Genomic DNA, 27,262 nt, shown 5'->3' with positions numbered 1-27,262 from the left:
GGGGGGGGTGGGGGGGGGGGGGGGTGGGGGGGGGGGGGGGTGGGGGGGGGGGGGGGTGGGGGGGGGGGGGGGTGGGGGGGGGGGGGGGTGGGGGGGGGGGGGGGTGGGGGGGGGGGGGGGTGGGGGGGGGGGGGGGTGGGGGGGGGGGGGGGTGGGGGGGGGGGGGGGTGGGGGGGGGGGGGGGTGGGGGGGGGGGGGGGTGGGGGGGGGGGGGGGTGGGGGGGGGGGGGGGTGGGGGGGGGGGGGGGTGGGGGGGGGGGGGGGTGGGGGGGGGGGGGGGTGGGGGGGGGGGGGGGTGGGGGGGGGGGGGGGTGGGGGGGGGGGGGGGTGGGGGGGGGGGGGGGTGGGGGGGGGGGGGGGTGGGGGGGGGGGGGGGTGGGGGGGGGGGGGGGTGGGGGGGGGGGGGGGTGGGGGGGGGGGGGGGTGGGGGGGGGGGGGGGTGGGGGGGGGGGGGGGTGGGGGGGGGGGGGGGTGGGGGGGGGGGGGGGTGGGGGGGGGGGGGGGTGGGGGGGGGGGGGGGTGGGGGGGGGGGGGGGTGGGGGGGGGGGGGGGTGGGGGGGGGGGGGGGTGGGGGGGGGGGGGGGTGGGGGGGGGGGGGGGTGGGGGGGGGGGGGGGTGGGGGGGGGGGGGGGTGGGGGGGGGGGGGGGTGGGGGGGGGGGGGGGTGGGGGGGGGGGGGGGTGGGGGGGGGGGGGGGTGGGGGGGGGGGGGGGTGGGGGGGGGGGGGGGTGGGGGGGGGGGGGGGTGGGGGGGGGGGGGGGTGGGGGGGGGGGGGGGTGGGGGGGGGGGGGGGTGGGGGGGGGGGGGGGTGGGGGGGGGGGGGGGTGGGGGGGGGGGGGGGTGGGGGGGGGGGGGGGTGGGGGGGGGGGGGGGTGGGGGGGGGGGGGGGTGGGGGGGGGGGGGGGTGGGGGGGGGGGGGGGTGGGGGGGGGGGGGGGTGGGGGGGGGGGGGGGTGGGGGGGGGGGGGGGTGGGGGGGGGGGGGGGTGGGGGGGGGGGGGGGTGGGGGGGGGGGGGGGTGGGGGGGGGGGGGGGTGGGGGGGGGGGGGGGTGGGGGGGGGGGGGGGTGGGGGGGGGGGGGGGTGGGGGGGGGGGGGGGTGGGGGGGGGGGGGGGTGGGGGGGGGGGGGGGTGGGGGGGGGGGGGGGTGGGGGGGGGGGGGGGTGGGGGGGGGGGGGGGTGGGGGGGGGGGGGGGTGGGGGGGGGGGGGGGTGGGGGGGGGGGGGGGTGGGGGGGGGGGGGGGTGGGGGGGGGGGGGGGTGGGGGGGGGGGGGGGTGGGGGGGGGGGGGGGTGGGGGGGGGGGGGGGTGGGGGGGGGGGGGGGTGGGGGGGGGGGGGGGTGGGGGGGGGGGGGGGTGGGGGGGGGGGGGGGTGGGGGGGGGGGGGGGTGGGGGGGGGGGGGGGTGGGGGGGGGGGGGGGTGGGGGGGGGGGGGGGTGGGGGGGGGGGGGGGTGGGGGGGGGGGGGGGTGGGGGGGGGGGGGGGTGGGGGGGGGGGGGGGTGGGGGGGGGGGGGGGTGGGGGGGGGGGGGGGTGGGGGGGGGGGGGGGTGGGGGGGGGGGGGGGTGGGGGGGGGGGGGGGTGGGGGGGGGGGGGGGTGGGGGGGGGGGGGGGTGGGGGGGGGGGGGGGTGGGGGGGGGGGGGGGTGGGGGGGGGGGGGGGTGGGGGGGGGGGGGGGTGGGGGGGGGGGGGGGTGGGGGGGGGGGGGGGTGGGGGGGGGGGGGGGTGGGGGGGGGGGGGGGTGGGGGGGGGGGGGGGTGGGGGGGGGGGGGGGTGGGGGGGGGGGGGGGTGGGGGGGGGGGGGGGTGGGGGGGGGGGGGGGTGGGGGGGGGGGGGGGTGGGGGGGGGGGGGGGTGGGGGGGGGGGGGGGTGGGGGGGGGGGGGGGTGGGGGGGGGGGGGGGTGGGGGGGGGGGGGGGTGGGGGGGGGGGGGGGTGGGGGGGGGGGGGGGTGGGGGGGGGGGGGGGTGGGGGGGGGGGGGGGTGGGGGGGGGGGGGGGTGGGGGGGGGGGGGGGTGGGGGGGGGGGGGGGTGGGGGGGGGGGGGGGTGGGGGGGGGGGGGGGTGGGGGGGGGGGGGGGTGGGGGGGGGGGGGGGTGGGGGGGGGGGGGGGTGGGGGGGGGGGGGGGTGGGGGGGGGGGGGGGTGGGGGGGGGGGGGGGTGGGGGGGGGGGGGGGTGGGGGGGGGGGGGGGTGGGGGGGGGGGGGGGTGGGGGGGGGGGGGGGTGGGGGGGGGGGGGGGTGGGGGGGGGGGGGGGTGGGGGGGGGGGGGGGTGGGGGGGGGGGGGGGTGGGGGGGGGGGGGGGTGGGGGGGGGGGGGGGTGGGGGGGGGGGGGGGTGGGGGGGGGGGGGGGTGGGGGGGGGGGGGGGTGGGGGGGGGGGGGGGTGGGGGGGGGGGGGGGTGGGGGGGGGGGGGGGTGGGGGGGGGGGGGGGTGGGGGGGGGGGGGGGTGGGGGGGGGGGGGGGTGGGGGGGGGGGGGGGTGGGGGGGGGGGGGGGTGGGGGGGGGGGGGGGTGGGGGGGGGGGGGGGTGGGGGGGGGGGGGGGTGGGGGGGGGGGGGGGTGGGGGGGGGGGGGGGTGGGGGGGGGGGGGGGTGGGGGGGGGGGGGGGTGGGGGGGGGGGGGGGTGGGGGGGGGGGGGGGTGGGGGGGGGGGGGGGTGGGGGGGGGGGGGGGTGGGGGGGGGGGGGGGTGGGGGGGGGGGGGGGTGGGGGGGGGGGGGGGTGGGGGGGGGGGGGGGTGGGGGGGGGGGGGGGTGGGGGGGGGGGGGGGTGGGGGGGGGGGGGGGTGGGGGGGGGGGGGGGTGGGGGGGGGGGGGGGTGGGGGGGGGGGGGGGTGGGGGGGGGGGGGGGTGGGGGGGGGGGGGGGTGGGGGGGGGGGGGGGTGGGGGGGGGGGGGGGTGGGGGGGGGGGGGGGTGGGGGGGGGGGGGGGTGGGGGGGGGGGGGGGTGGGGGGGGGGGGGGGTGGGGGGGGGGGGGGGTGGGGGGGGGGGGGGGTGGGGGGGGGGGGGGGTGGGGGGGGGGGGGGGTGGGGGGGGGGGGGGGTGGGGGGGGGGGGGGGTGGGGGGGGGGGGGGGTGGGGGGGGGGGGGGGTGGGGGGGGGGGGGGGTGGGGGGGGGGGGGGGTGGGGGGGGGGGGGGGTGGGGGGGGGGGGGGGTGGGGGGGGGGGGGGGTGGGGGGGGGGGGGGGTGGGGGGGGGGGGGGGTGGGGGGGGGGGGGGGTGGGGGGGGGGGGGGGTGGGGGGGGGGGGGGGTGGGGGGGGGGGGGGGTGGGGGGGGGGGGGGGTGGGGGGGGGGGGGGGTGGGGGGGGGGGGGGGTGGGGGGGGGGGGGGGTGGGGGGGGGGGGGGGTGGGGGGGGGGGGGGGTGGGGGGGGGGGGGGGTGGGGGGGGGGGGGGGTGGGGGGGGGGGGGGGTGGGGGGGGGGGGGGGTGGGGGGGGGGGGGGGTGGGGGGGGGGGGGGGTGGGGGGGGGGGGGGGTGGGGGGGGGGGGGGGTGGGGGGGGGGGGGGGTGGGGGGGGGGGGGGGTGGGGGGGGGGGGGGGTGGGGGGGGGGGGGGGTGGGGGGGGGGGGGGGTGGGGGGGGGGGGGGGTGGGGGGGGGGGGGGGTGGGGGGGGGGGGGGGTGGGGGGGGGGGGGGGTGGGGGGGGGGGGGGGTGGGGGGGGGGGGGGGTGGGGGGGGGGGGGGGTGGGGGGGGGGGGGGGTGGGGGGGGGGGGGGGTGGGGGGGGGGGGGGGTGGGGGGGGGGGGGGGTGGGGGGGGGGGGGGGTGGGGGGGGGGGGGGGTGGGGGGGGGGGGGGGTGGGGGGGGGGGGGGGTGGGGGGGGGGGGGGGTGGGGGGGGGGGGGGGTGGGGGGGGGGGGGGGTGGGGGGGGGGGGGGGTGGGGGGGGGGGGGGGTGGGGGGGGGGGGGGGTGGGGGGGGGGGGGGGTGGGGGGGGGGGGGGGTGGGGGGGGGGGGGGGTGGGGGGGGGGGGGGGTGGGGGGGGGGGGGGGTGGGGGGGGGGGGGGGTGGGGGGGGGGGGGGGTGGGGGGGGGGGGGGGTGGGGGGGGGGGGGGGTGGGGGGGGGGGGGGGTGGGGGGGGGGGGGGGTGGGGGGGGGGGGGGGTGGGGGGGGGGGGGGGTGGGGGGGGGGGGGGGTGGGGGGGGGGGGGGGTGGGGGGGGGGGGGGGTGGGGGGGGGGGGGGGTGGGGGGGGGGGGGGGTGGGGGGGGGGGGGGGTGGGGGGGGGGGGGGGTGGGGGGGGGGGGGGGTGGGGGGGGGGGGGGGTGGGGGGGGGGGGGGGTGGGGGGGGGGGGGGGTGGGGGGGGGGGGGGGTGGGGGGGGGGGGGGGTGGGGGGGGGGGGGGGTGGGGGGGGGGGGGGGTGGGGGGGGGGGGGGGTGGGGGGGGGGGGGGGTGGGGGGGGGGGGGGGTGGGGGGGGGGGGGGGTGGGGGGGGGGGGGGGTGGGGGGGGGGGGGGGTGGGGGGGGGGGGGGGTGGGGGGGGGGGGGGGTGGGGGGGGGGGGGGGTGGGGGGGGGGGGGGGTGGGGGGGGGGGGGGGTGGGGGGGGGGGGGGGTGGGGGGGGGGGGGGGTGGGGGGGGGGGGGGGTGGGGGGGGGGGGGGGTGGGGGGGGGGGGGGGTGGGGGGGGGGGGGGGTGGGGGGGGGGGGGGGTGGGGGGGGGGGGGGGTGGGGGGGGGGGGGGGTGGGGGGGGGGGGGGGTGGGGGGGGGGGGGGGTGGGGGGGGGGGGGGGTGGGGGGGGGGGGGGGTGGGGGGGGGGGGGGGTGGGGGGGGGGGGGGGTGGGGGGGGGGGGGGGTGGGGGGGGGGGGGGGTGGGGGGGGGGGGGGGTGGGGGGGGGGGGGGGTGGGGGGGGGGGGGGGTGGGGGGGGGGGGGGGTGGGGGGGGGGGGGGGTGGGGGGGGGGGGGGGTGGGGGGGGGGGGGGGTGGGGGGGGGGGGGGGTGGGGGGGGGGGGGGGTGGGGGGGGGGGGGGGTGGGGGGGGGGGGGGGTGGGGGGGGGGGGGGGTGGGGGGGGGGGGGGGTGGGGGGGGGGGGGGGTGGGGGGGGGGGGGGGTGGGGGGGGGGGGGGGTGGGGGGGGGGGGGGGTGGGGGGGGGGGGGGGTGGGGGGGGGGGGGGGTGGGGGGGGGGGGGGGTGGGGGGGGGGGGGGGTGGGGGGGGGGGGGGGTGGGGGGGGGGGGGGGTGGGGGGGGGGGGGGGTGGGGGGGGGGGGGGGTGGGGGGGGGGGGGGGTGGGGGGGGGGGGGGGTGGGGGGGGGGGGGGGTGGGGGGGGGGGGGGGTGGGGGGGGGGGGGGGTGGGGGGGGGGGGGGGTGGGGGGGGGGGGGGGTGGGGGGGGGGGGGGGTGGGGGGGGGGGGGGGTGGGGGGGGGGGGGGGTGGGGGGGGGGGGGGGTGGGGGGGGGGGGGGGTGGGGGGGGGGGGGGGTGGGGGGGGGGGGGGGTGGGGGGGGGGGGGGGTGGGGGGGGGGGGGGGTGGGGGGGGGGGGGGGTGGGGGGGGGGGGGGGTGGGGGGGGGGGGGGGTGGGGGGGGGGGGGGGTGGGGGGGGGGGGGGGTGGGGGGGGGGGGGGGTGGGGGGGGGGGGGGGTGGGGGGGGGGGGGGGTGGGGGGGGGGGGGGGTGGGGGGGGGGGGGGGTGGGGGGGGGGGGGGGTGGGGGGGGGGGGGGGTGGGGGGGGGGGGGGGTGGGGGGGGGGGGGGGTGGGGGGGGGGGGGGGTGGGGGGGGGGGGGGGTGGGGGGGGGGGGGGGTGGGGGGGGGGGGGGGTGGGGGGGGGGGGGGGTGGGGGGGGGGGGGGGTGGGGGGGGGGGGGGGTGGGGGGGGGGGGGGGTGGGGGGGGGGGGGGGTGGGGGGGGGGGGGGGTGGGGGGGGGGGGGGGTGGGGGGGGGGGGGGGTGGGGGGGGGGGGGGGTGGGGGGGGGGGGGGGTGGGGGGGGGGGGGGGTGGGGGGGGGGGGGGGTGGGGGGGGGGGGGGGTGGGGGGGGGGGGGGGTGGGGGGGGGGGGGGGTGGGGGGGGGGGGGGGTGGGGGGGGGGGGGGGTGGGGGGGGGGGGGGGTGGGGGGGGGGGGGGGTGGGGGGGGGGGGGGGTGGGGGGGGGGGGGGGTGGGGGGGGGGGGGGGTGGGGGGGGGGGGGGGTGGGGGGGGGGGGGGGTGGGGGGGGGGGGGGGTGGGGGGGGGGGGGGGTGGGGGGGGGGGGGGGTGGGGGGGGGGGGGGGTGGGGGGGGGGGGGGGTGGGGGGGGGGGGGGGTGGGGGGGGGGGGGGGTGGGGGGGGGGGGGGGTGGGGGGGGGGGGGGGTGGGGGGGGGGGGGGGTGGGGGGGGGGGGGGGTGGGGGGGGGGGGGGGTGGGGGGGGGGGGGGGTGGGGGGGGGGGGGGGTGGGGGGGGGGGGGGGTGGGGGGGGGGGGGGGTGGGGGGGGGGGGGGGTGGGGGGGGGGGGGGGTGGGGGGGGGGGGGGGTGGGGGGGGGGGGGGGTGGGGGGGGGGGGGGGTGGGGGGGGGGGGGGGTGGGGGGGGGGGGGGGTGGGGGGGGGGGGGGGTGGGGGGGGGGGGGGGTGGGGGGGGGGGGGGGTGGGGGGGGGGGGGGGTGGGGGGGGGGGGGGGTGGGGGGGGGGGGGGGTGGGGGGGGGGGGGGGTGGGGGGGGGGGGGGGTGGGGGGGGGGGGGGGTGGGGGGGGGGGGGGGTGGGGGGGGGGGGGGGTGGGGGGGGGGGGGGGTGGGGGGGGGGGGGGGTGGGGGGGGGGGGGGGTGGGGGGGGGGGGGGGTGGGGGGGGGGGGGGGTGGGGGGGGGGGGGGGTGGGGGGGGGGGGGGGTGGGGGGGGGGGGGGGTGGGGGGGGGGGGGGGTGGGGGGGGGGGGGGGTGGGGGGGGGGGGGGGTGGGGGGGGGGGGGGGTGGGGGGGGGGGGGGGTGGGGGGGGGGGGGGGTGGGGGGGGGGGGGGGTGGGGGGGGGGGGGGGTGGGGGGGGGGGGGGGTGGGGGGGGGGGGGGGTGGGGGGGGGGGGGGGTGGGGGGGGGGGGGGGTGGGGGGGGGGGGGGGTGGGGGGGGGGGGGGGTGGGGGGGGGGGGGGGTGGGGGGGGGGGGGGGTGGGGGGGGGGGGGGGTGGGGGGGGGGGGGGGTGGGGGGGGGGGGGGGTGGGGGGGGGGGGGGGTGGGGGGGGGGGGGGGTGGGGGGGGGGGGGGGTGGGGGGGGGGGGGGGTGGGGGGGGGGGGGGGTGGGGGGGGGGGGGGGTGGGGGGGGGGGGGGGTGGGGGGGGGGGGGGGTGGGGGGGGGGGGGGGTGGGGGGGGGGGGGGGTGGGGGGGGGGGGGGGTGGGGGGGGGGGGGGGTGGGGGGGGGGGGGGGTGGGGGGGGGGGGGGGTGGGGGGGGGGGGGGGTGGGGGGGGGGGGGGGTGGGGGGGGGGGGGGGTGGGGGGGGGGGGGGGTGGGGGGGGGGGGGGGTGGGGGGGGGGGGGGGTGGGGGGGGGGGGGGGTGGGGGGGGGGGGGGGTGGGGGGGGGGGGGGGTGGGGGGGGGGGGGGGTGGGGGGGGGGGGGGGTGGGGGGGGGGGGGGGTGGGGGGGGGGGGGGGTGGGGGGGGGGGGGGGTGGGGGGGGGGGGGGGTGGGGGGGGGGGGGGGTGGGGGGGGGGGGGGGTGGGGGGGGGGGGGGGTGGGGGGGGGGGGGGGTGGGGGGGGGGGGGGGTGGGGGGGGGGGGGGGTGGGGGGGGGGGGGGGTGGGGGGGGGGGGGGGTGGGGGGGGGGGGGGGTGGGGGGGGGGGGGGGTGGGGGGGGGGGGGGGTGGGGGGGGGGGGGGGTGGGGGGGGGGGGGGGTGGGGGGGGGGGGGGGTGGGGGGGGGGGGGGGTGGGGGGGGGGGGGGGTGGGGGGGGGGGGGGGTGGGGGGGGGGGGGGGTGGGGGGGGGGGGGGGTGGGGGGGGGGGGGGGTGGGGGGGGGGGGGGGTGGGGGGGGGGGGGGGTGGGGGGGGGGGGGGGTGGGGGGGGGGGGGGGTGGGGGGGGGGGGGGGTGGGGGGGGGGGGGGGTGGGGGGGGGGGGGGGTGGGGGGGGGGGGGGGTGGGGGGGGGGGGGGGTGGGGGGGGGGGGGGGTGGGGGGGGGGGGGGGTGGGGGGGGGGGGGGGTGGGGGGGGGGGGGGGTGGGGGGGGGGGGGGGTGGGGGGGGGGGGGGGTGGGGGGGGGGGGGGGTGGGGGGGGGGGGGGGTGGGGGGGGGGGGGGGTGGGGGGGGGGGGGGGTGGGGGGGGGGGGGGGTGGGGGGGGGGGGGGGTGGGGGGGGGGGGGGGTGGGGGGGGGGGGGGGTGGGGGGGGGGGGGGGTGGGGGGGGGGGGGGGTGGGGGGGGGGGGGGGTGGGGGGGGGGGGGGGTGGGGGGGGGGGGGGGTGGGGGGGGGGGGGGGTGGGGGGGGGGGGGGGTGGGGGGGGGGGGGGGTGGGGGGGGGGGGGGGTGGGGGGGGGGGGGGGTGGGGGGGGGGGGGGGTGGGGGGGGGGGGGGGTGGGGGGGGGGGGGGGTGGGGGGGGGGGGGGGTGGGGGGGGGGGGGGGTGGGGGGGGGGGGGGGTGGGGGGGGGGGGGGGTGGGGGGGGGGGGGGGTGGGGGGGGGGGGGGGTGGGGGGGGGGGGGGGTGGGGGGGGGGGGGGGTGGGGGGGGGGGGGGGTGGGGGGGGGGGGGGGTGGGGGGGGGGGGGGGTGGGGGGGGGGGGGGGTGGGGGGGGGGGGGGGTGGGGGGGGGGGGGGGTGGGGGGGGGGGGGGGTGGGGGGGGGGGGGGGTGGGGGGGGGGGGGGGTGGGGGGGGGGGGGGGTGGGGGGGGGGGGGGGTGGGGGGGGGGGGGGGTGGGGGGGGGGGGGGGTGGGGGGGGGGGGGGGTGGGGGGGGGGGGGGGTGGGGGGGGGGGGGGGTGGGGGGGGGGGGGGGTGGGGGGGGGGGGGGGTGGGGGGGGGGGGGGGTGGGGGGGGGGGGGGGTGGGGGGGGGGGGGGGTGGGGGGGGGGGGGGGTGGGGGGGGGGGGGGGTGGGGGGGGGGGGGGGTGGGGGGGGGGGGGGGTGGGGGGGGGGGGGGGTGGGGGGGGGGGGGGGTGGGGGGGGGGGGGGGTGGGGGGGGGGGGGGGTGGGGGGGGGGGGGGGTGGGGGGGGGGGGGGGTGGGGGGGGGGGGGGGTGGGGGGGGGGGGGGGTGGGGGGGGGGGGGGGTGGGGGGGGGGGGGGGTGGGGGGGGGGGGGGGTGGGGGGGGGGGGGGGTGGGGGGGGGGGGGGGTGGGGGGGGGGGGGGGTGGGGGGGGGGGGGGGTGGGGGGGGGGGGGGGTGGGGGGGGGGGGGGGTGGGGGGGGGGGGGGGTGGGGGGGGGGGGGGGTGGGGGGGGGGGGGGGTGGGGGGGGGGGGGGGTGGGGGGGGGGGGGGGTGGGGGGGGGGGGGGGTGGGGGGGGGGGGGGGTGGGGGGGGGGGGGGGTGGGGGGGGGGGGGGGTGGGGGGGGGGGGGGGTGGGGGGGGGGGGGGGTGGGGGGGGGGGGGGGTGGGGGGGGGGGGGGGTGGGGGGGGGGGGGGGTGGGGGGGGGGGGGGGTGGGGGGGGGGGGGGGTGGGGGGGGGGGGGGGTGGGGGGGGGGGGGGGTGGGGGGGGGGGGGGGTGGGGGGGGGGGGGGGTGGGGGGGGGGGGGGGTGGGGGGGGGGGGAAGCAAGCAAGCAAGCAAGGAAGGAAGCAAGCAACCAAGGAAGGAAGCAAGGAAGGAATGGAAAATCATACTGAAAAGCTGAAGTTGGATACAACTTTTTCAACTTCCATTGGAGCAAAATGGGAGCACAAAGGAACCAGCTCAGCAGAAAGGAGTCACTGGATCCCACTCACATATTCTGTCGCTTTGCGTCACCCTGTCTTGGCTGTACACTCTCCACCTGTACATGCCGGGCATCCATCTGACAGAGGGAGCTTTAACTCTCAAAACCTTATAGCCAGAGGTGGGATCCAGCAGGTTCTCACCAGTTCCCGAGAGTGGGTTACTAATTATTTGTGTGTGCCGATAGGGGGTTACTAATTGGGTCTGCTTTTCCGTTAGGTCCAAAAATCATAAAGTCCTGTTGTTTCCTATGTGGCTGGTTAGCGAAGGTAGAAAACGGGATAATTCTCCCTGTTGGGCTGTTTTAAAAACATGTTTTAGAAATATGGTAAAGTTCCTTGTTGAAGGAAAGTATCCTTCTTTTGATTTCTAGAAACAAAATTAAGTATTTGAAAGAATTAAGTATTTGACAGGCAGTCAACTGTTGGCAGTAGACGATAGGACTTGCTATAATGAATTTAAATTATGGACAGAAAGATACCAGCTGGAAATTAGGAACTTTTTTTTACAGTAAGAGTTTTTTACAGTAACAGAGAAATTATTAATGCCCCGCCCCCGGAATGCCTGGCCACGCCCCCGTCGTGCCCCGCCCAGCCTCATTGCCACTGTTTGAATCCCATCCCCATGGGAACCTGTTACTAAAATTTTTGGATCCCACCACTGCTTATAGCCTGAAACTCTTGCTGGTCTCTGACAACCCAATCCAAAGGAGAGGGGTGAACGGACTGGGCAAATGTACTGACGAGATGGGCAAACTGGAAGACAGGCGGGTGCCATAGCCCTTGACAGTGCCTGACCTGGAAGGGACGTACAACAAGAGCACTCTGCACCGTGTAGCTTAAGGTGAAGGAGAACCTATTGTAAATCATTCACAATCATTGGTATAATTTTTTTTCATTCATCTCAAATTATTTGAGGCATTGTAAATGCTTTACGACATAATTGGTTCTAGTCAACCTTAAGCTACTTAGGGTACCCGACCCCAAAAAACATTATACCAATAATAATTGGATATTTTATCTTTTGCAGGCAAATTAAAGAAGGCTGTTGAGAAAGGTTTATGGTTTTCAAATAAACTGCAGTGAAGTACAGAATTTTTGCTGTTGAATAATCAAGGCTTGAAAAAGCCTTGGCGAAATAATAACTTATCTGGAGGTTTATACTGCCCCAGCAGTGGCGTAGTGGCGTAGTGGTTAAGAGCAGGTGCATTCTAATCTGGAGGAACCGGGTTTGATTCCCTGCTCTGCTGCTTGAGCTGTGGAGGCTTATCTCGGGAATTCAGATTAGCCTGTGCACTCCCACACACGCCAGCTGGGTGACCTTGGGATAGTCACAGCTTCTCGGAGCTCTCTCAGCTCCACCCACCTCACAGGGTGTTTGTTGTGAGGGGAGAAGGGCAAGGAGATTGTAAGCCCCTTTGAGTATCTTACAGGAGAGGGAGGGGGGATATAAATCCAAACTCTTCTTCTTCTTCTAATTGGATACATATTAAAAAATGACTATCCAAAAAAATATTCTGTACTTCATTGCTGTTTAGCCGAAAACCATAATCCTTTGTCAACAGCCTTCTTTAATTTACCTGCAAAAGATGAAACATTCAGTTATTATGGGTATAATGTTTCTCATTCATCTCAAACTATCTGAGGCACTGTACATGTGTTACAACATAATAGGTTCTAGCTAACCTTAAGCTACGTGGGGTATTGTTTTAAATCCTATGGTGTACCCACACCTATTGTAGTAACAGTCGACCTGGAAGGGAGGCTGGCTCTCAGAACTGCGTTGGCATCCATGAGTTGGGGTGTTCCCAGAGGTGGAGCCGATGTTTGTTGGTTTCCACCTGGCCTTTGGAGGCAGGAATGCCGACCCAAAAAACACTGGCCCCTTCCGCACACGCAAAATAATGCGTCTTCAAACCACTTTCACAACTGTTTGCAAGTGGATTTTGCCATTCCGCACAGCTTCAAGGAGCACTGAAAGCAGTTTGAAAGTGCATTATTCTGCATGTGCGGAATGAGCCTCTGTTTTGGATATGGGTGATTGTGAGGCAGCCAAGGGTTTTCCTGCGTCTTGCTGTATCACCACACCACCTGGAAGCTTTCAGGAAGCGCACAACCGTGGCATCATCCCTGGACAACCAAGCTGTGAGGTGTTACTAGACTAAAACCTAGCTCTTCAACTGCAGACAGCTTAGCTATCCACCTGAAAGTTTCTGGTACCTATATTCAGGCACAGGGTTGAATTTTTTTCCGTTTACCCAGGCCTTTGGCTGGCTTCTGGTTTTGACCTTTAAAGCTATTCGTGGCCTTGGACCAGCATACCTACGGGACCGTCTCTCCCTATATCGCCCTGCTAGGCCCCTCCGCTCCTCGGAGGCAGACCTTCTGGTGATCCCTGGCCCCAAAGTGATCTGGTTGGTTTTCTACAAGGGCCAGGGCTTTTACGCCCCTGGCCCCTACCTGGTGGAACAGGCTCTCAAGTGAGATCAGGGCCCTGCGGGACATACAGAGTTTCCGCAGGGCCTGTAAAACGGACCTGTTCCGCCAGGCATTTGGCCAGCCGGGATAACATCTCACTGTGGGGGGTAGGAATGGGGAAGGGGAAACAATTTTAATCGCCATCAACTTTGAATTTTATAATTTGTATATGGTTCTAACTGGGATTGGGGGTGAATTGGATTTTAATTGTTTATATGTATGATGGACACCGCCCTGAGCCCTTCGGGGAAGGGCGGTATAGAAATTTAATAAAATAAATAAATAAATAAATAAATAAATAATAAATAAATAAATAAATAAATAAATAGTGTGTACATTCTTTTCCTTGCTTTGCTTTTGCACTTTTGTATGTGCTGGATTCTAAGAACTTCTTGTGCTGTGTTGCTGCTTGTTGTTTTAACAAGTGGTTGCGGGGTTGTGTTTTATGTTTCTTACTAGAAGTGACCTCAAAAGTCCGTAACTGAGAGATAAAAGAGAACATTTTCAAATAAAAACAATAAAGGAAGCATGAAGCAGGATAAAAATCAACATAATAGAGCACAAACTAGAATAACTGTAACATCCAAACGCTTATATAAAAACAATGTTAAAACCCATCTTCAAAGAATAGAAACACACCAATTAGCTGAAAATGCTATCCCAGACTGAAAGATCCCAAGAAGAGTATCTGAATGACATGGTAGAAATTTATTAATTTCCTGTCTTTCTAAATGTGGCACGGTTACATGGAGAAAAACCTGTAATGAGGACGTTTAACTATTCTCAAAAGAGGATTTAGGGTTTTAAAAGTATGTCCAGGCAAATTATTTCTCAATTATTTCTAAAGTTCTGTAAAAGCTGCTCCCTGGTGCTGTACTGAAAATGGTCTCTTGGCCTGAAAGGGGCTTTGGATTTTTATCAGACAAGGGAGGAGGTAGACAAAACAGAAATGAACTCATTATAAGCACTCCAGGAGGGCTGGATAATGCTATAGAGAACCCTGAACAGACACAAGAAATCTGAAGTGAGTTCTGAGAGTAAAGAGAGAGCAGGCAAAAGCAGCAGTCACAGCCTAGGATGGGGTTAGGACAGGGGTGGCCATGTTGGCAGGGGCTGATGGGAATTGTAGTCCATGAACATCTGGAGCGCCATAGGTTGGCCACCCCTGGGGTAGGAGATGGGGAGGATTACCAACTCTAGGCTAGGACACTGCTTAAGATTTGGGGGTGGCGCCTGATGAAGGTGGGATTTAACGAGTGAAGGAACCTCCGTAGGTAGAGGTGGGATCCAGCAAGTTCTCACCAGTTCCTGAGAGTGGGTTACTAATTATTTGTGTGTGCCGAGAGGGGGTTACTAATTGGGTCCGCTTTTCCATCTCCACGCCCTCGCCTCCCCAAGAGGCATCCTGCTTTTGAACGTGAAGGTTCCATATAGCAATTGTGACTAATAATGTAACTCCCTGAACTGGGTTAATCCCTTTCAGGTACTGCAATTCATTGATTCTCAGCCTTTTATACCTTTTATCTCACCAGTCTCTATCAAAGAACCTGTGTGTTTCACCATTGCTGAGTTCAGATTTGTGAGTTGGGGCATTTTCTATAATGTGATGATGATTTAGAAATGACCAGGTGCAAAAAATTTTTGGGGGGTCGTGGTGGGGTGGCTGCCAATGGGGGGGGCATCCAACTTAGGTTTTGCCCAGGGCTCAGGTTTGCCTCTGCCCCCTTTGCTGAGGGGGGGGGGCTGGCGAGGGAACCTGTTACTAAAATTTTTGGATCCCACCACTGTCCGTAGAGCATATCCCTTTTTTCTTTTCTCACAATCTTCATTCAAAACCATTACATTTCCTGTGTCCGAAGCAACTGACAGTAAAATGACAATTTCGAACTGTCACACAACACGGTGAAACGAAGGGCACTCACGAGGAAGCCCCAAATCAACCAGACTCACCAACTGCTACCCAAAATAAAGGTATACAGAATACAGGAAGAGAGGACTTACCCTTTTTAAGCTCAACAAGGAGATTGTTTAATAGCTCACACCTACTAACAGATGTCCTAAACTCATGCAGAGAAATTATCTAGGTCAGGGATATCTTCTGAAAATAGATGAGATGAAAAAAGCTTGTCTTGTGCATGGAACAAGATAGGTTGACTGAGGAAGCATCAGTGGAACACATCCTGACTTCTCAAGAATCTTTTGGAATGCACAAGGTCCCAGGTTCAATCCCAGCCATCTCCAGTTAAACTAGCAGTAGGAGATGAGAAAGACATCTGTCTTGAGAACCCAGAGCCCTGCTGCCAATCAGAGAGGATAACACTGTATACAAAACTAGCGGTACCCAGCCACGCGTTGCTGTGGGTTATTGTGGTGAAATGGGAAAGGAAGAGACACTGACCCTTCCCTCTCCTTCCGTTAGGGTGGGTGGGTCATATCCAGATGCTGGGCCCCCTCTCTCCCCTCCCTTGCATGCCACCCCCACTCTCTCCCCTCCCTCACTTCTCTTCCCTTGCATGCCACGCCTCCCCCTCCCTCCCTCTCTCCCTCCCTCCCTCCCTCCCGCGTCTGTATGTGTTTCACTTCCACTCGAGTTACTGCCTATGTACTGTTTTCACTGCTCATATCTGGCCATCTGAGCGAACATTCTAAGGGCACGAACATTCTAAGGGTGACAGTTACAGACAGGCAGGCTGCTCATGTCCTTCTCACCAGCCGGAAGCCAGGAAAAAGTGGCATTTCACTCTGGGCCCAGGTGTAGGGAAATCTCTCCAGGTATGTGAAGACATCCTAAAAAAACACTCTCACCTGGCTGACTATAGTGGCTGGGAATTTTCAGAGGAATTGGCCCAGCAGTTACTGAGTTATACTATCACTAACAAATACACTGTTAGCTTTTTATATATATATAGATGGGGTGACTGGTTTTGACTTTCAAAATCCCTATATGATTTGGGATCAACCTATCTGAAAGATTACCTATTCCCTTGTCAACCTGCCTGGCTATTACACTCACCCTTGGAGGCTTTGTTTTGAGTACTCTCACCTGGCTGGGGGGAATTGAACAACCCAGGATAGGGTCAAGGACATAGGTAAGGGGGGGTTCTCGGGTTCAAACCGCCCCATTACATGTCCGAAGCTTCGCCTTCCCGTTCGTGGTTTTTTTGGTATTTTTTAGTGTTTTCTTGGTTTTTGGCCTGCAAGAGGTGCAGTTTTTAGGCTAGCAGCACCAATTAATTTCAGGAATCTTTCAGGGGACCCTCCTGATGATACCTCCCAGGTTTGGTGAGGTTTGGTTTAGGGGATCCAAAGTTATGAGCTCCCAAAGGGGGTCCCCCATCCCACATTGTTTCCAATGGGAGCTTATAGAAAATGGGGGCTACACCTTTGAGGGTCCATAACTTTGGACCCTCTGAATCAAACGTCACCAAACCTGGGTGGTATCATCATGAGGGTCTCCTAAAGATACACTGATAGTTTGGTGCAGGTAGCTTAACAATTGTACCCCTGACAGCAGGCACTCTCCATATTTCCCCAGATTCTCCTTTCAAATCCACCCCCTTTGGCATGGATTTAAAGGAAGAATCTGAGGTCCCCAGTTTAAACACTGAAAGTGATGCTGTTTCAGGGAGGGGGATAATCCACCCCCAAACAGCATCACTTTCAATGTTGTTTTGACTGGGGACCCCAGATTCTCCCTTTAAGGTGGATTTAAAAGGAGAATCTGGGATCCCTAGTTTTAAACACCATAGAAAGTGATGCTGTTTGGGGGTGGATTCCAGCATCACTGCGGCCGCCCATTTGGGGGGCAACAGGCTCCATTTTCCCTAGCTATGTCTCTGCCCAGAGGGGAGGGGAGGGCAGAAGGAACTACCGGCTGCCGACTGGGAGCCCAACTGGTGGGGGGCGGGGGGTCTGCCCCCTGAAGTCCTCCCCATAAAAATCTATACCTATGTCACTGGTTAGGGTCTTCTTGGTTGTGGCCCCAAAACTCTGAAACTCCCTCCTCTGGGAGATTTATCTGTCTCCTTCTGTTGCTGAACAATCCTAAGCATGTTAAACTAGAAGTCAGGCCTTCTGAAATACAACAGGCTAATTTTCAACACAGTGGATTAACCTCAGCCTTGTGAAAAAATGATACCAAGAAAAGATACAGTGGAATGATCCCAAAAGGCAGATGTGAACCATGTTTTCATCTGCTTTGTCCTTCATAAAAGAGGATGAAGACAAATGGCTCAGTCTAACGTTGATCACGACCAGCTCTTAATCCACACAACAATCCTAACTTTAAAACTTCCTTTACGCACATTCATACCAGCGAGTCAAATTCTAGCTCAGCCAATAGACTGGATCGTCCTTCAAGATTTACCCTCCAGATTTAAGCTCTCTCAAAGGCAGATTCCGCACAGGCCAAAAACAGCAGTATGAAACCGGTGTGAAACCAGTATAAAATGGTTTAAAATGGTGTAAAAGGGTTTACACTGTTTTCACACCATTTTCACACCACTGTTTTTGGCCCGTGCGGAATCTGCCAAAGACACATAAATACATTTTGGGCCATTAAAGAGTTTTGGTATGGTCAATAAATGTAATGGTTCCAGAGAGGTACATAAATGAAGTGTTTTCAGATATATTTCTTTAAAAGTTCTCTCAGTAAACCTAGCCACAAAGGCTTATTTTCTCTTCTTCCACTTAGGCTCATAAATTCCACACAGGTAAAGTTCCCAACTTGCTACCCAGACGAATAACTTCCACACAGAACAGAGATTTCTTTCACAGTACTTTGCAGCACCTTACTCAAGTTCCTTCCTCTACACCAGTGGTGGCGGACCGTTGGCACTCCAGATGTTATGGACTACAATTCCCATCAGCCCCTGCCAGCATGGCCAATTGGCTGATGGGAATTGTAGTCCATAACATCTGGAGTGCCAAAAGGTTCTAAGCCACTCACGGCTCTATACACACACTGATAAGCACTAACTGCACACAAACAAAGCCTCTCACCGAACAAAACAATTCCCTCGGCCCCCTCAGGTAAAGCCACCACCCACGCGTAACAAACATTACTCCCCCATTGAGTCCGCCTCTTTCTTCATTTTAAAACACAACATACATATAAAACTCCACATTAAAATGTAGAAATAAAACACACAAAATATTTACACCGATGAAAACATGACACGGCCTCGTCCCTGTTCAAGTTATGTAGATGCACCGCTTGTCAGAAGGAGAGGAAACTTGAACAGTCAGAAATTGGGGATATTTGCATGTTGGAAGTCCTGAGGTAATGCCACTCCCAGACAATGCAGTAGGGAAGAGACATTTGGCAGGATTTCTACCATCTTTTAACAAAGGGGTCACTACGTATCGGTTCAGTAGAGTTGTAGTAACTGCTTACATCTTGCGGCTATTTTGTGCCACACAGAAAACAGAATACGGAATTGGTCCCCAACCTTTTTGAGTCTGCAGGCATCTTTGGAATTCTGACAGTGCACGTTGGGCGAAGCCACAAAATGTCCGCCACAAAATGGCGGTCGCAGGAGGTGGAGCCAGTCACAAAATGGCTGCTGCCGTTTACCTTCAGTCACACACTGATGATCCTTCTGTTGTGGTGGCAGCTGCTGCTGAAGCAACTTTTTTTTTTTAAAAAAAATCTGCACTGCCAATCTAATCTCTGACGGCCAATCAAAAGCCTTGCTGGGCAAAAGTCCCAGCTGATCCTGCCCAGTATCTAAAAAGGTGTCAGCAGACATCCTGGCACCTCTGGAATAGGGTATTCAACGTCATGTCTGCAGGCCAGGTTTTCCCTGGCAAAATCCACGTTCCCTAGTGCTTGTCAGGTGATGTATTAAGTTTATTGCTTTTTCTCACACAATGGAAATGATTCAGGTCAGAAGACGGGCAAGTTGGTGAAGCAGCGAACAGAACTTTTTCCAGAACGAGATAAACAGTGTGCCTATTTTAAAATTATTACTAAATGTCCTTGTTTGTCAGGCCCTACGGACAGAACAAAATGAGGCAGTGGAACTGACTGCATTGCTTCTGAGGGGATCATATTTTATGCTTCCCTCATCTTATCCTTTCTTTGGCAAACAGGAAAACTGTACGGCTGAGTTGGAACCGTGTGGCTTTTTGATACAGGGGGAGGCGTCTATGGTGGACTTGTGCTAAGACTAGAGAATTTTGGGGGTGAATATTTTATTTTTATTTATTATTTATTATTTATTTATATTTATATACCGCCCTCCCCAAAGGCTCATTTTTTATTTTTTAAAAATTATTTATTTATTTATTTATTTATTTATTTATTTGTTTGTTTGTTTGTTTGTTTGTTTGTTTGTTTATATTTATATACCGCCCTCCCCAAAGGCTCATTCAATAATCCAAAAAAAAAAATCTTTAAAATGATCTTTTGGGGGGGGGAGGACTGATGGATGAGACTTTGGAAAGAAAACACGGCTCTTGGGTGATATATATGGCCCCTTCCGCACACGCAAAATAATGGGTTTTCAAACCACTTTCACCACTGTTTGCAAGTGGATTGTGCCATTCTGCACAGCTTCAAAGAGCACTGAAAGCAGTCTGAAAGTGCCTTATTCTGCATGTGCGGAATGAGCCTATGACAACAGCAGCAACCATACTATTTGCACAAAAATGGAAAACTCCAGCTATTCCAACACTTGAAGAATTGTGGGTAATGTTCCCAGTAAGCTGTGTGCATGCGCAGCACTAGTCACCATGTTGGTGTTGTGCGGATTAGGGGCCAGCCAGCAGGAGGAGCTCTCCTGGGTGGCTTAGTTCTATACTGTGTTTTGGACTGCCACACACCACTGGGGAACACTTAGGCTCCTTCTGCACATGCAGAATAGTGCACTTTCGATCCACTTTCAGTGCACTTTGCACTTTGCAGCTGGATTTTACTGTGCAGAATAGCAAAATCTACTTGCAATCAATTGTGAAAGTGGATTGAAAGTACATTATTTTGCATGTGTGGGAGGGGCCTTAGAGGGACCCTTGATGGTGGGTGAAGGTATTAAAATTAGCACAAATGACTTACCCCCTCACCCGTGGTGGCGAACCTTTGGCACTCCAGATGTTATGGACTACAATTCCCATCAACCAATTGTCCATAACATCTGGAGTGCCAAAGGTTCGCCACCGCTGCCCTACACCATTGCTTAAAGAAAGGAACTGAATACATTTTTGGACAATTGGAAATCTATGATAGAACACATAGCTAAAGGGGGGGATTAGCTTAAAACTAGTGATTTTGAAGGTTAGTAGCTTTTAAAATTAGGAACTAATAGAGACGTTTCCACGCTTACGGCCGTAAAGAGTCACCTCCACGCCCGGCAGAATTCGCCCGGCTGATGGGCCGAAACCCATGCAGGCATCTGGGGCCGGCCTCTGGAGAGGCGGACAGGCGGCAGGCGGCTCCGCATGGAGCCGCCCTCTTCCCTTCCATGTACCTCACCGATTGGCCAGCCATCCTGCTGGCCTCCTCCAGCCCCGCCCATGTGCGCCCCTCCGACCTCCCGGGGTCGGAGAGGGACAGCGAGACTTAGGAGCCAACAGGGCCAACGATTACCGAATTGCTATGAAAGAAGAGGCAGCATGTTCCGGTGGCCTTGGTTAAGCGCAGCGCCGCCGGAAAAACGCCCTCAACAACAACCCTTTAAAGTGTTGTTGCCAAAGCTGACCTGAAAGCGCCGCCCTGGGGAGGGAGCACAGTCAGGTCGAAGCTGCTGCATTGCGGCAGCGCCTACAACGGCGGCCTGGAAGCGGCGTTTTACCCCAGGCGTCATTTTACAGGCCCCGATGCGAGAAGGGCAGAAAAAATGTGATGCTATCCATTTATAAGCAAAGTTTACAAAGATATAACAACATAAAGGACCAATGGGTGTACTTATTTACAACTAACACTCGATGCAGAAGAAGTTGGAAGTACCTAGAACAGTGATGGCGAACCTTTTTGAGACTGAGTGCCCAAATTGCAACCCAAAACCCACTTATTTATCGCAAAGTGCCAACACAGCAATTTAACCTGAATACTGAGGTGTTAGTTTAGAAAAAAACAGTTGGCTCCAAGGCGTGCGTTACTCAGGAGTAAGCTTGGTGGTAGTCGGTGGCTTTGCTTTGAAGCAACCGTGCAACTCTTCCAACAGGTGAATCACAACCCTAGGAGGGTTTACTCAGAAGCAAGCCCCATTGCCAGCAACCGAGCTTACTCCCAGGTAAAGGATCACACTTTAGTTCTTTGCATGAAAATCAGTGGGGTTTAACAGCGCTTAACAGGGTTACCTACACTGCTCCCCCAAAACTAGGTCTTAGGTTTAATGCTAACAATCGAGCCCAGGCTAGCCTAGATGTGTGTGTGGGGGGGGGGGACTCTGTTTGTGCATGCCCACAGAGAGGGTACTGAGTGCCACCTCTGGCACCCGTGCCATAGGTTCGCCATCACTGCCCTAGAATAAATGTTCTGTAATTCTCTTCTGTTGTCAAAAGTGTTTTAGGTATGAACAAAAAACTAACAGAGGGGAGGCATTTCAAATGAAATCTCCCAACCGTAGCTTAAATGCGGCACAGTCCATCTTGAGACCTTATTTCTACCTCTTTCCATACCTCAGACCTTTTTTTTCCTGACCAAGCATTTGATAATACCATGGAATCTCAGGGGAAAAAAAAATATAGTAGGAGTTGGGAATGGTGACTTGAAGCAGTTGGCTTAATTCCACTCACAGCAGGTCAGCGGTTTATCTAGCCCAGATTTTCCTATTCAGTTCTGCTGGAAATTGTCACACCAAGCAGGCAAAAAGGTTCTTTTCTTCTTAAGGGACTTGGAGGCAAGAAGCAATAAAACAGACGGTTTTATTAAAAGCTTTCTGGTTAAGGCTGGACCAAGAAGTTCTCTGTACATCAGCTGGTTGTAGAAGTCCACAGACAGTCAGTTTTTGGGGTTCCCAATCAGCAGAAAATATTTTCTCTGTTTTTATGACATGTTGATGTCATTTCTGCAAACTACCGGAGAGGTTTCAGTCAAACTGTTTTCCTTCACCACCTTATTGCCTCCGATTCTCTTAAGACGGGAAAGGAAAGACTTTTTGCCTCTTGAAATTAAAGACGCGCGGGAGTGCTTGCAAACTCAGCAGCCACCTCCAGTGCCAGGAATACCAATACAATGGTTCCATTTTGGGTGAAACACCACCAGCAAGACAGGAAGAGCATCTGTTGGTACATTTGTTTGTCGCACCTGTTAAGGCCTGAACTGGTGGCAGGGTGAACGGAGGAGCAGAAAAATCTCACATCTCCTGCAACAGGCCAGGCCTTCGTACTTATACCACAACTAGGAATGGGTCTTCTGGAAATGAAGATGTCCCAGAAAGCACAGGGGACTCCTTACATGCACAGTGTCTGCTCTTACAGAGCCCCTTTCCTCCCCTTTCACTCCTCTTGGGATCCAACTTTGGTCCAGGCAGCACCTGAGTTCGCCCCAGAGCAAAAGCTGTCCCTGTTTCCCAAACTGGAAAGAAATGTCTGCCATGTGCTCCCTTCCATGAGCAAGGATTTCGACGACAAATTGAGAAAGTGCCCGACTTCAGTTCTCTTACCTGCTGTTTCCTTCTCTCCCGTCGCTAGCTCTCCATTGATCCCGTTCTCTTTGGTTCTGGAATATGAGCTCTGCTGTCCGCGTGCTCCGTAGCCTCCATCTTCCTCCTCTCTGTAAGGAAATCCATTGGCACTTCTGACCAGTCCATCACCCCCGCCGCTGGGCTCCTTAATCTCCGGGGAATGCGAGTGGGAAGACGCCTCTGCGATCTGACTTGAGGTCCAGTGCGGGGCCTTCGCTTCGTCCTTCCGGTCGTCAGCCATCCCTCTTTGCCTTTACAATTTGTCCTGCCATAAGAACAAAAGCAAATACCCTTAGCAACCTGAATGGTAGCTCTACGGTAGCACTATTGGAATCCACACACCCACCACTAGGCAGTAAAGTCAATACGAGAATGTTGGTGGTGGTCACAGTGGTACAGGCTAAAGCAACCTGTTTGGAAAAATCGACAGCCCAACACTTGATGATGGAATAAGCAGTGGCGTAGGAGGTTAAGAGCTCATGTATCTAATCTGGAGGAACCGGGTTTGCCTCCCCAGCTCTGTCAGCCTGAGCTATGGAGGTGGCTTCTATCTTTGGGAATTCAGATTAGCCTGTGCACTCCCACACACACCAGCTGGGTGACCTTGGGCTAGTCACAGCTTCTCAGAGCTCTCCCAGCCCCACCCACCTCACAGGGTGTTTGTTGTGAGGGGGGAAGGGCAAGGAGATTGTAAGCCCCTTTGAGTCTCCTGCAGGAGAGAAAGGGGAATATAAATCCAAAACTCTTCTTCCTCTTCTTCTTCTAAGTCATTCAGGTTAGCCTGATCTTGTCAAATCTGAGAAGCCAAACAGGGTCAACCCTGGCAAATAATTGGATGGGGGACCTCAAAGGAATACCAGGGTCTTGATGGGGAGGCAGGCAATGGCAAACCACCTCTGAATCACCGCCCTGAGCCCTTAGGGGGAGGGCGGTCTATAAACCGAATATATAAATAAATAAAAATAAAATAAAATGTCTCTTGACAGAAATCAGCTGTGATTTGAGGGCAAAAAAAGTCGTTGACACCCAAGGGTGGGACTGGCACTGCTCGGTGTTCCTAACCAAAATTCTGGCTACAGCAAAATGGAGGGTGCAGAGGTCGGTGAACCAGATGTGTTTTTGCACGCCTACATTCCTGCTGGGTGACCTCAGGCTAGCCATGGTTCTCTCTACCTCACAAGGCCCGTTGTGGGGAAAGGAAGGGAAAGGAGTTTGTAAGCCACCTCGAGTCTCCTTACAGGAGAGAAAGGTGGGGTATAAATCCACATTCTTCTTCTTTAGCGCTTAAAAACTGTAATAAAATTATTTTCTGTTTGCATGTATACTTGCTGTTATCAACCCTTCATTTAGAAACACTTACAAACTGGTGAGAGTCCTCAGATTTATTATCTGTAATGTGAGCAGCATGCCGTCCTCCCTTTCATTAGAATCTGGGAGCGGATTGGATCAGTGTGTCTAATAGAGGGTTGCTAAGAGAAATGAGGATTTATACCACTCAGCAGAAACTGCTTCCCCTATTCAAAATGCCTGAGGAAAGAACGCGTCCCTCTCTGAGCAACTGCCGAAAACAATCACCCAAACACAGACTGATAACTGTAGAAGGCAAAAAAGCCCAACCGTTTCCAGAGACTCGGGTAATAATGGTTACCAATTCACAAAAAGGAAATTCTAATAAAATGCACAGATACTCAGAGGTCAAGGAATTTGTCCTAGTGTTCTTCTACACAATATCCGCTCACAATAAGAAAAAATAAATAAATGTGTGCAGACAGGGCCGGGAACACGGGACAGTTTTTCAAAACCGTCATGGTGCTAACTGAATTGATTTGATGCTATGATTACTGTGAATTACGAAGAATCAATCCAACACGTGATATTACACTGCCCATTACACAGTTTAGCCAGGAATAAATATCTAAACCCGTATTAAAACCCCCATTGATAATACTGATCTATCAATTGTGGTAACGATGCTGGATTGTGGTTCTGCATGGTGTATTGGAAGCACTGGCTAACCTTTTTTTGTGCTCTGTCATCAGCAAACGGTTATAACTGTACTGGAGATTGTATCATTACACTGAGGTTGCCATTGTTGCTGGTATATTGCTGCTGTTGTTTTAATTATGCCATTAAAGGTTCATATATATATATATATATTCGTGGCTCGGTGGGGGAAGACGCCCCTACGGGCGGAGAGTCGAGTTTCACAAGCCTCCTATTTGGGGCTCGAAACTGGAGCTTCTTAACTGGAGGGCTTCTAAACTCAAGTAAAAAAAAAGGCAAGGCTCATCTGTGGGTCGGGTTGTGGCGCGTAGACGGTATGCAAGCTTGGGAGAGACGTATGCTCTCTCTCCATTTCCAAAACTTGGAGGGCTGCAGTGCTCCACAGAGCCGTGAGTCATCGTAGCCAGGAGGTGCAGGAGTTCAAACTGAGGAGCGGCAAGCGAGTCCCGGTTTCACTCACACATTTTCCCCTCGTTCCCTCAAGGCCTTGGTAATGTCTCAACCCCCCCCCCCTCGGTGTAACGTCTCAACTTTTCAACTCAAGCCATTAGGTTTTAGCTTCCCCGTTCCCCAGGGAAGGGATAGCTGCGCAGGGAAACTGCTATGCTGGTTGCTTTCCCCTCATGTAGTGTGGATGTTTTGTGTTTTGTGTTTTGTGCTGTTTGTGCTTCTTAAACATGCTACGTGGAGTAAGGGAGTTTTTATAGCTCTGCAAGTCTTAATACAAATTGGACTGAAATGTGAAATGGCTATTAATGTGAAGATTTCTTACACGGCCTTCACACATACCGGGTAGAGGCAGCTAGGGACCCCGGGGAACCCTGGATTAAGCACCCTGGTAGGAGGTTGGAGACGAAGGTGGGATAGAAGTGGGAGGGAAGAGAGGGGTCGGCTGGTGTTTTTACTAAGCTGGAAGGTGTCAGCTTCAAGTCTGCACTTCCAAGCATTTTTTCCTTTTACTAATGCACCATCTCTATCAACAAATGGATGAATTGCTGCCACAGACCGTGAAGAGCAGGTTTGGCAAGAACAGCTGTGTTTTATTAATTACAGAAACCTGGCTTCACTCACACATTCCCATTCAGCAGTTGAGCTATCTGTCTAATTTCTTCCGCAGACAGAAGCAGTATAGATCTGCAAGCAGAAAGAGGGGATTAAGTCTCTATGTGAACAAGAGCTGGTGCACCAATGTAGCATCACAGGGTCACTGCTCAAAGGATTTGGGTATGACTTGGCTAGATGCAGACGATATATCTCACTGGAGTTTAATGTGGTTACTACCATTATGGCATTCCACCCGATGCTAAGGCTGCCATAGTTTTCAGCTCTGTATAACATTGTTGAAAACCAGCAGAAAGCATCCTGATGTTGTGTCATTATAGGAGGAGACTTTAATCATACTAATTTAAAACAGTGCTCCCTAAACCTACCCAAAATGTTAAGTGCCCCATGAGGAGCCAATACATTGGATAAAGGTATACCAACATCAAGGATGCCTGCGATACAATTACCACACCTCTGGGCTTCTCAGACCATTTGTCACTGTTTCTGGCACCAGCATATATTCCACTTGGGAGGCGGGTGCTGCCTGAAATAAAGACTGTAAAATCCTGGCCTGGATGATGTGCTCTAAATTACTTCAAGATTGTTTTGAGACAACAAATTTGGGATGTTTTCTACCACCCAGATCTGGAGGAATATACCACTGCTGTTCTGAGTTATATCACCTACTGCACAGACACTCTTTACTGTGGATAAGCTTATCCGGATTTACTCCAAACCATAAAACCCTGGATGACAAAGGAGGTTCAGCGAATTTTTAAAATGACAGGGAAATACGTTTCTCAGATCTAGTGATGAGGCAAAAATATAAAGGTAAAGAGCCAGTCTCAAGAGAGGTATTCTGGACAAGCCAAGATGAGTTATAAGAGAAAAAATTGAGAATTATTTTTAATAATAACATGAGGTGGTGGTGGCAGGGGATTCCAACAAAATTACCAATCATAAACCAACCAATGACATCTCTCTGTAGATGGGGATTCTTCATTGGCAGAGGAGCTAAATCACTTTTTTGCCCGCTTGAAACAGGTCTATCAGAAGGAGATGACACACAGCCACTAGGTGATTGCAGCTCCCACCCCACCGGAAATGGAGGAACATGAGGAGGTGTTCTTTGAGGGCTGTGCAACCAAGGAAGGCTGCTGGACCGGATGGTGGCTCCCCGGTCAGGTGTTAAAGGAATGAAAGCAACCAACTCATGCTTATGTTTTACTGGGATCTTTAATCGATCTTTATCCCAGTCCACCATCCCATCCTTGTTTGAAAGCTTTCCCACCATTGTTCCACTACCAAAGAGATTTCCTTGCTGACAATCTTTTCAGGGATTAGACCAGTGGGTAATCACCCCATCATCATGAAGTGTTTGAAAACTGTCCATAGGCATATTAGTTCTTGCTTTTCCTCCATAGAGACATTTTGATAAACATCAGTTCTCGCATATCGGACTAAGAGATCTACGGGAGGACTACTGTTACTAGCTCCACACCTGTTTTGACGATCTAAACATCAGGGGAATTATGTGCGAATGCCTTTGCGATTTTAGTTCAAGATTTAATACAATCTCGCCACAAAGACTGGTGGATGAAACCTTGTGGATTCCTGGACTCTCACATTCAATCGGTTTGTGGATTAGACTCTCTGCCCTGGACGCTCCTAGAGGGTTAGACTGGGAAATCGGGTTTCAGTTCTTACTCTAAATATAACCAATAGGGCTGTGTGTTGAGTCTTACTGTTCACCCCTTATAATAGCTGACTGTACCTGTCTATCATAGTAAATAATTCATTATCAAATTTGCTGATGACACAAGTGGTGGGCCTTTCATCTCTGAGGGATGAGTCTGTCTATCGGAATGAAGTGGACCCACTGCTCATGGTGCAGGGAAAATAACCGGTTCTTAACACTAACAAGACAAAGGAGCTCATAGTGGACTTATAGGTGAATAGCTCAGGAAATTCAGCCCTGACCAAATGGAGATCAAGTGGGAGCGGGCGGCTGGGTTTTAAATTTTGGGAGTTAAGGATTAAAGAGGAATCTTGGGGCTACAGACTGTCGCCAGGAGTTAAGGAAAGCCCAGCAAAGACTGTAAATTCTCTTGGAGACTTTTAAGGAAGCAAACAACTGATGAAAACTTTGCGTTCCATCAGCTGTGCTATAGAGAGTGTCCCAACCCTACTGCATCTGTGTATGGTTCCTCCGTGTCAGGCCAGTGGCTAATAGAAGCCTCCAAAGGGTGATCACTACTGCAACAGAGGATTATCGGCCGCCCCTCTCTCCCTTGGAAGAAATCTATAATTCCCGAAGCTCAAATAAAAGCCCAGAAATATTTTG

General features: G+C 62.4%; 1 protein-coding gene across 10 annotated transcripts in view; it reads right to left on the bottom strand.

Annotated features, from left to right (window-relative positions):
- The window catches only part of MAP2 (microtubule associated protein 2), a 385,117-nt gene that overhangs the window by 113,085 nt on the left and 244,770 nt on the right, over window positions 1–27,262 (bottom strand). For all 10 annotated transcript variants that reach the window (XM_048484968.1, XM_048484977.1, XM_048484972.1 and 7 more), the window contains one exon: window positions 21,850–22,135. In XM_048484968.1, the coding sequence (XP_048340925.1) occupies window positions 21,850–22,111 (262 nt within the window). In that variant the 5' untranslated portion in view covers window positions 22,112–22,135. The remainder of the gene's footprint in view (window positions 1–21,849; window positions 22,136–27,262) is intronic.

Source organism: Sphaerodactylus townsendi, linkage group LG02 (assembly GCF_021028975.2).
Source record: "Sphaerodactylus townsendi isolate TG3544 linkage group LG02, MPM_Stown_v2.3, whole genome shotgun sequence".
Classification (NCBI taxonomy): Eukaryota; Metazoa; Chordata; class Lepidosauria; order Squamata; family Sphaerodactylidae; genus Sphaerodactylus; species Sphaerodactylus townsendi.
Note: the sequence above shows the minus strand (reverse complement) of the source record. Positions and strands in the feature narration are given on the sequence as shown.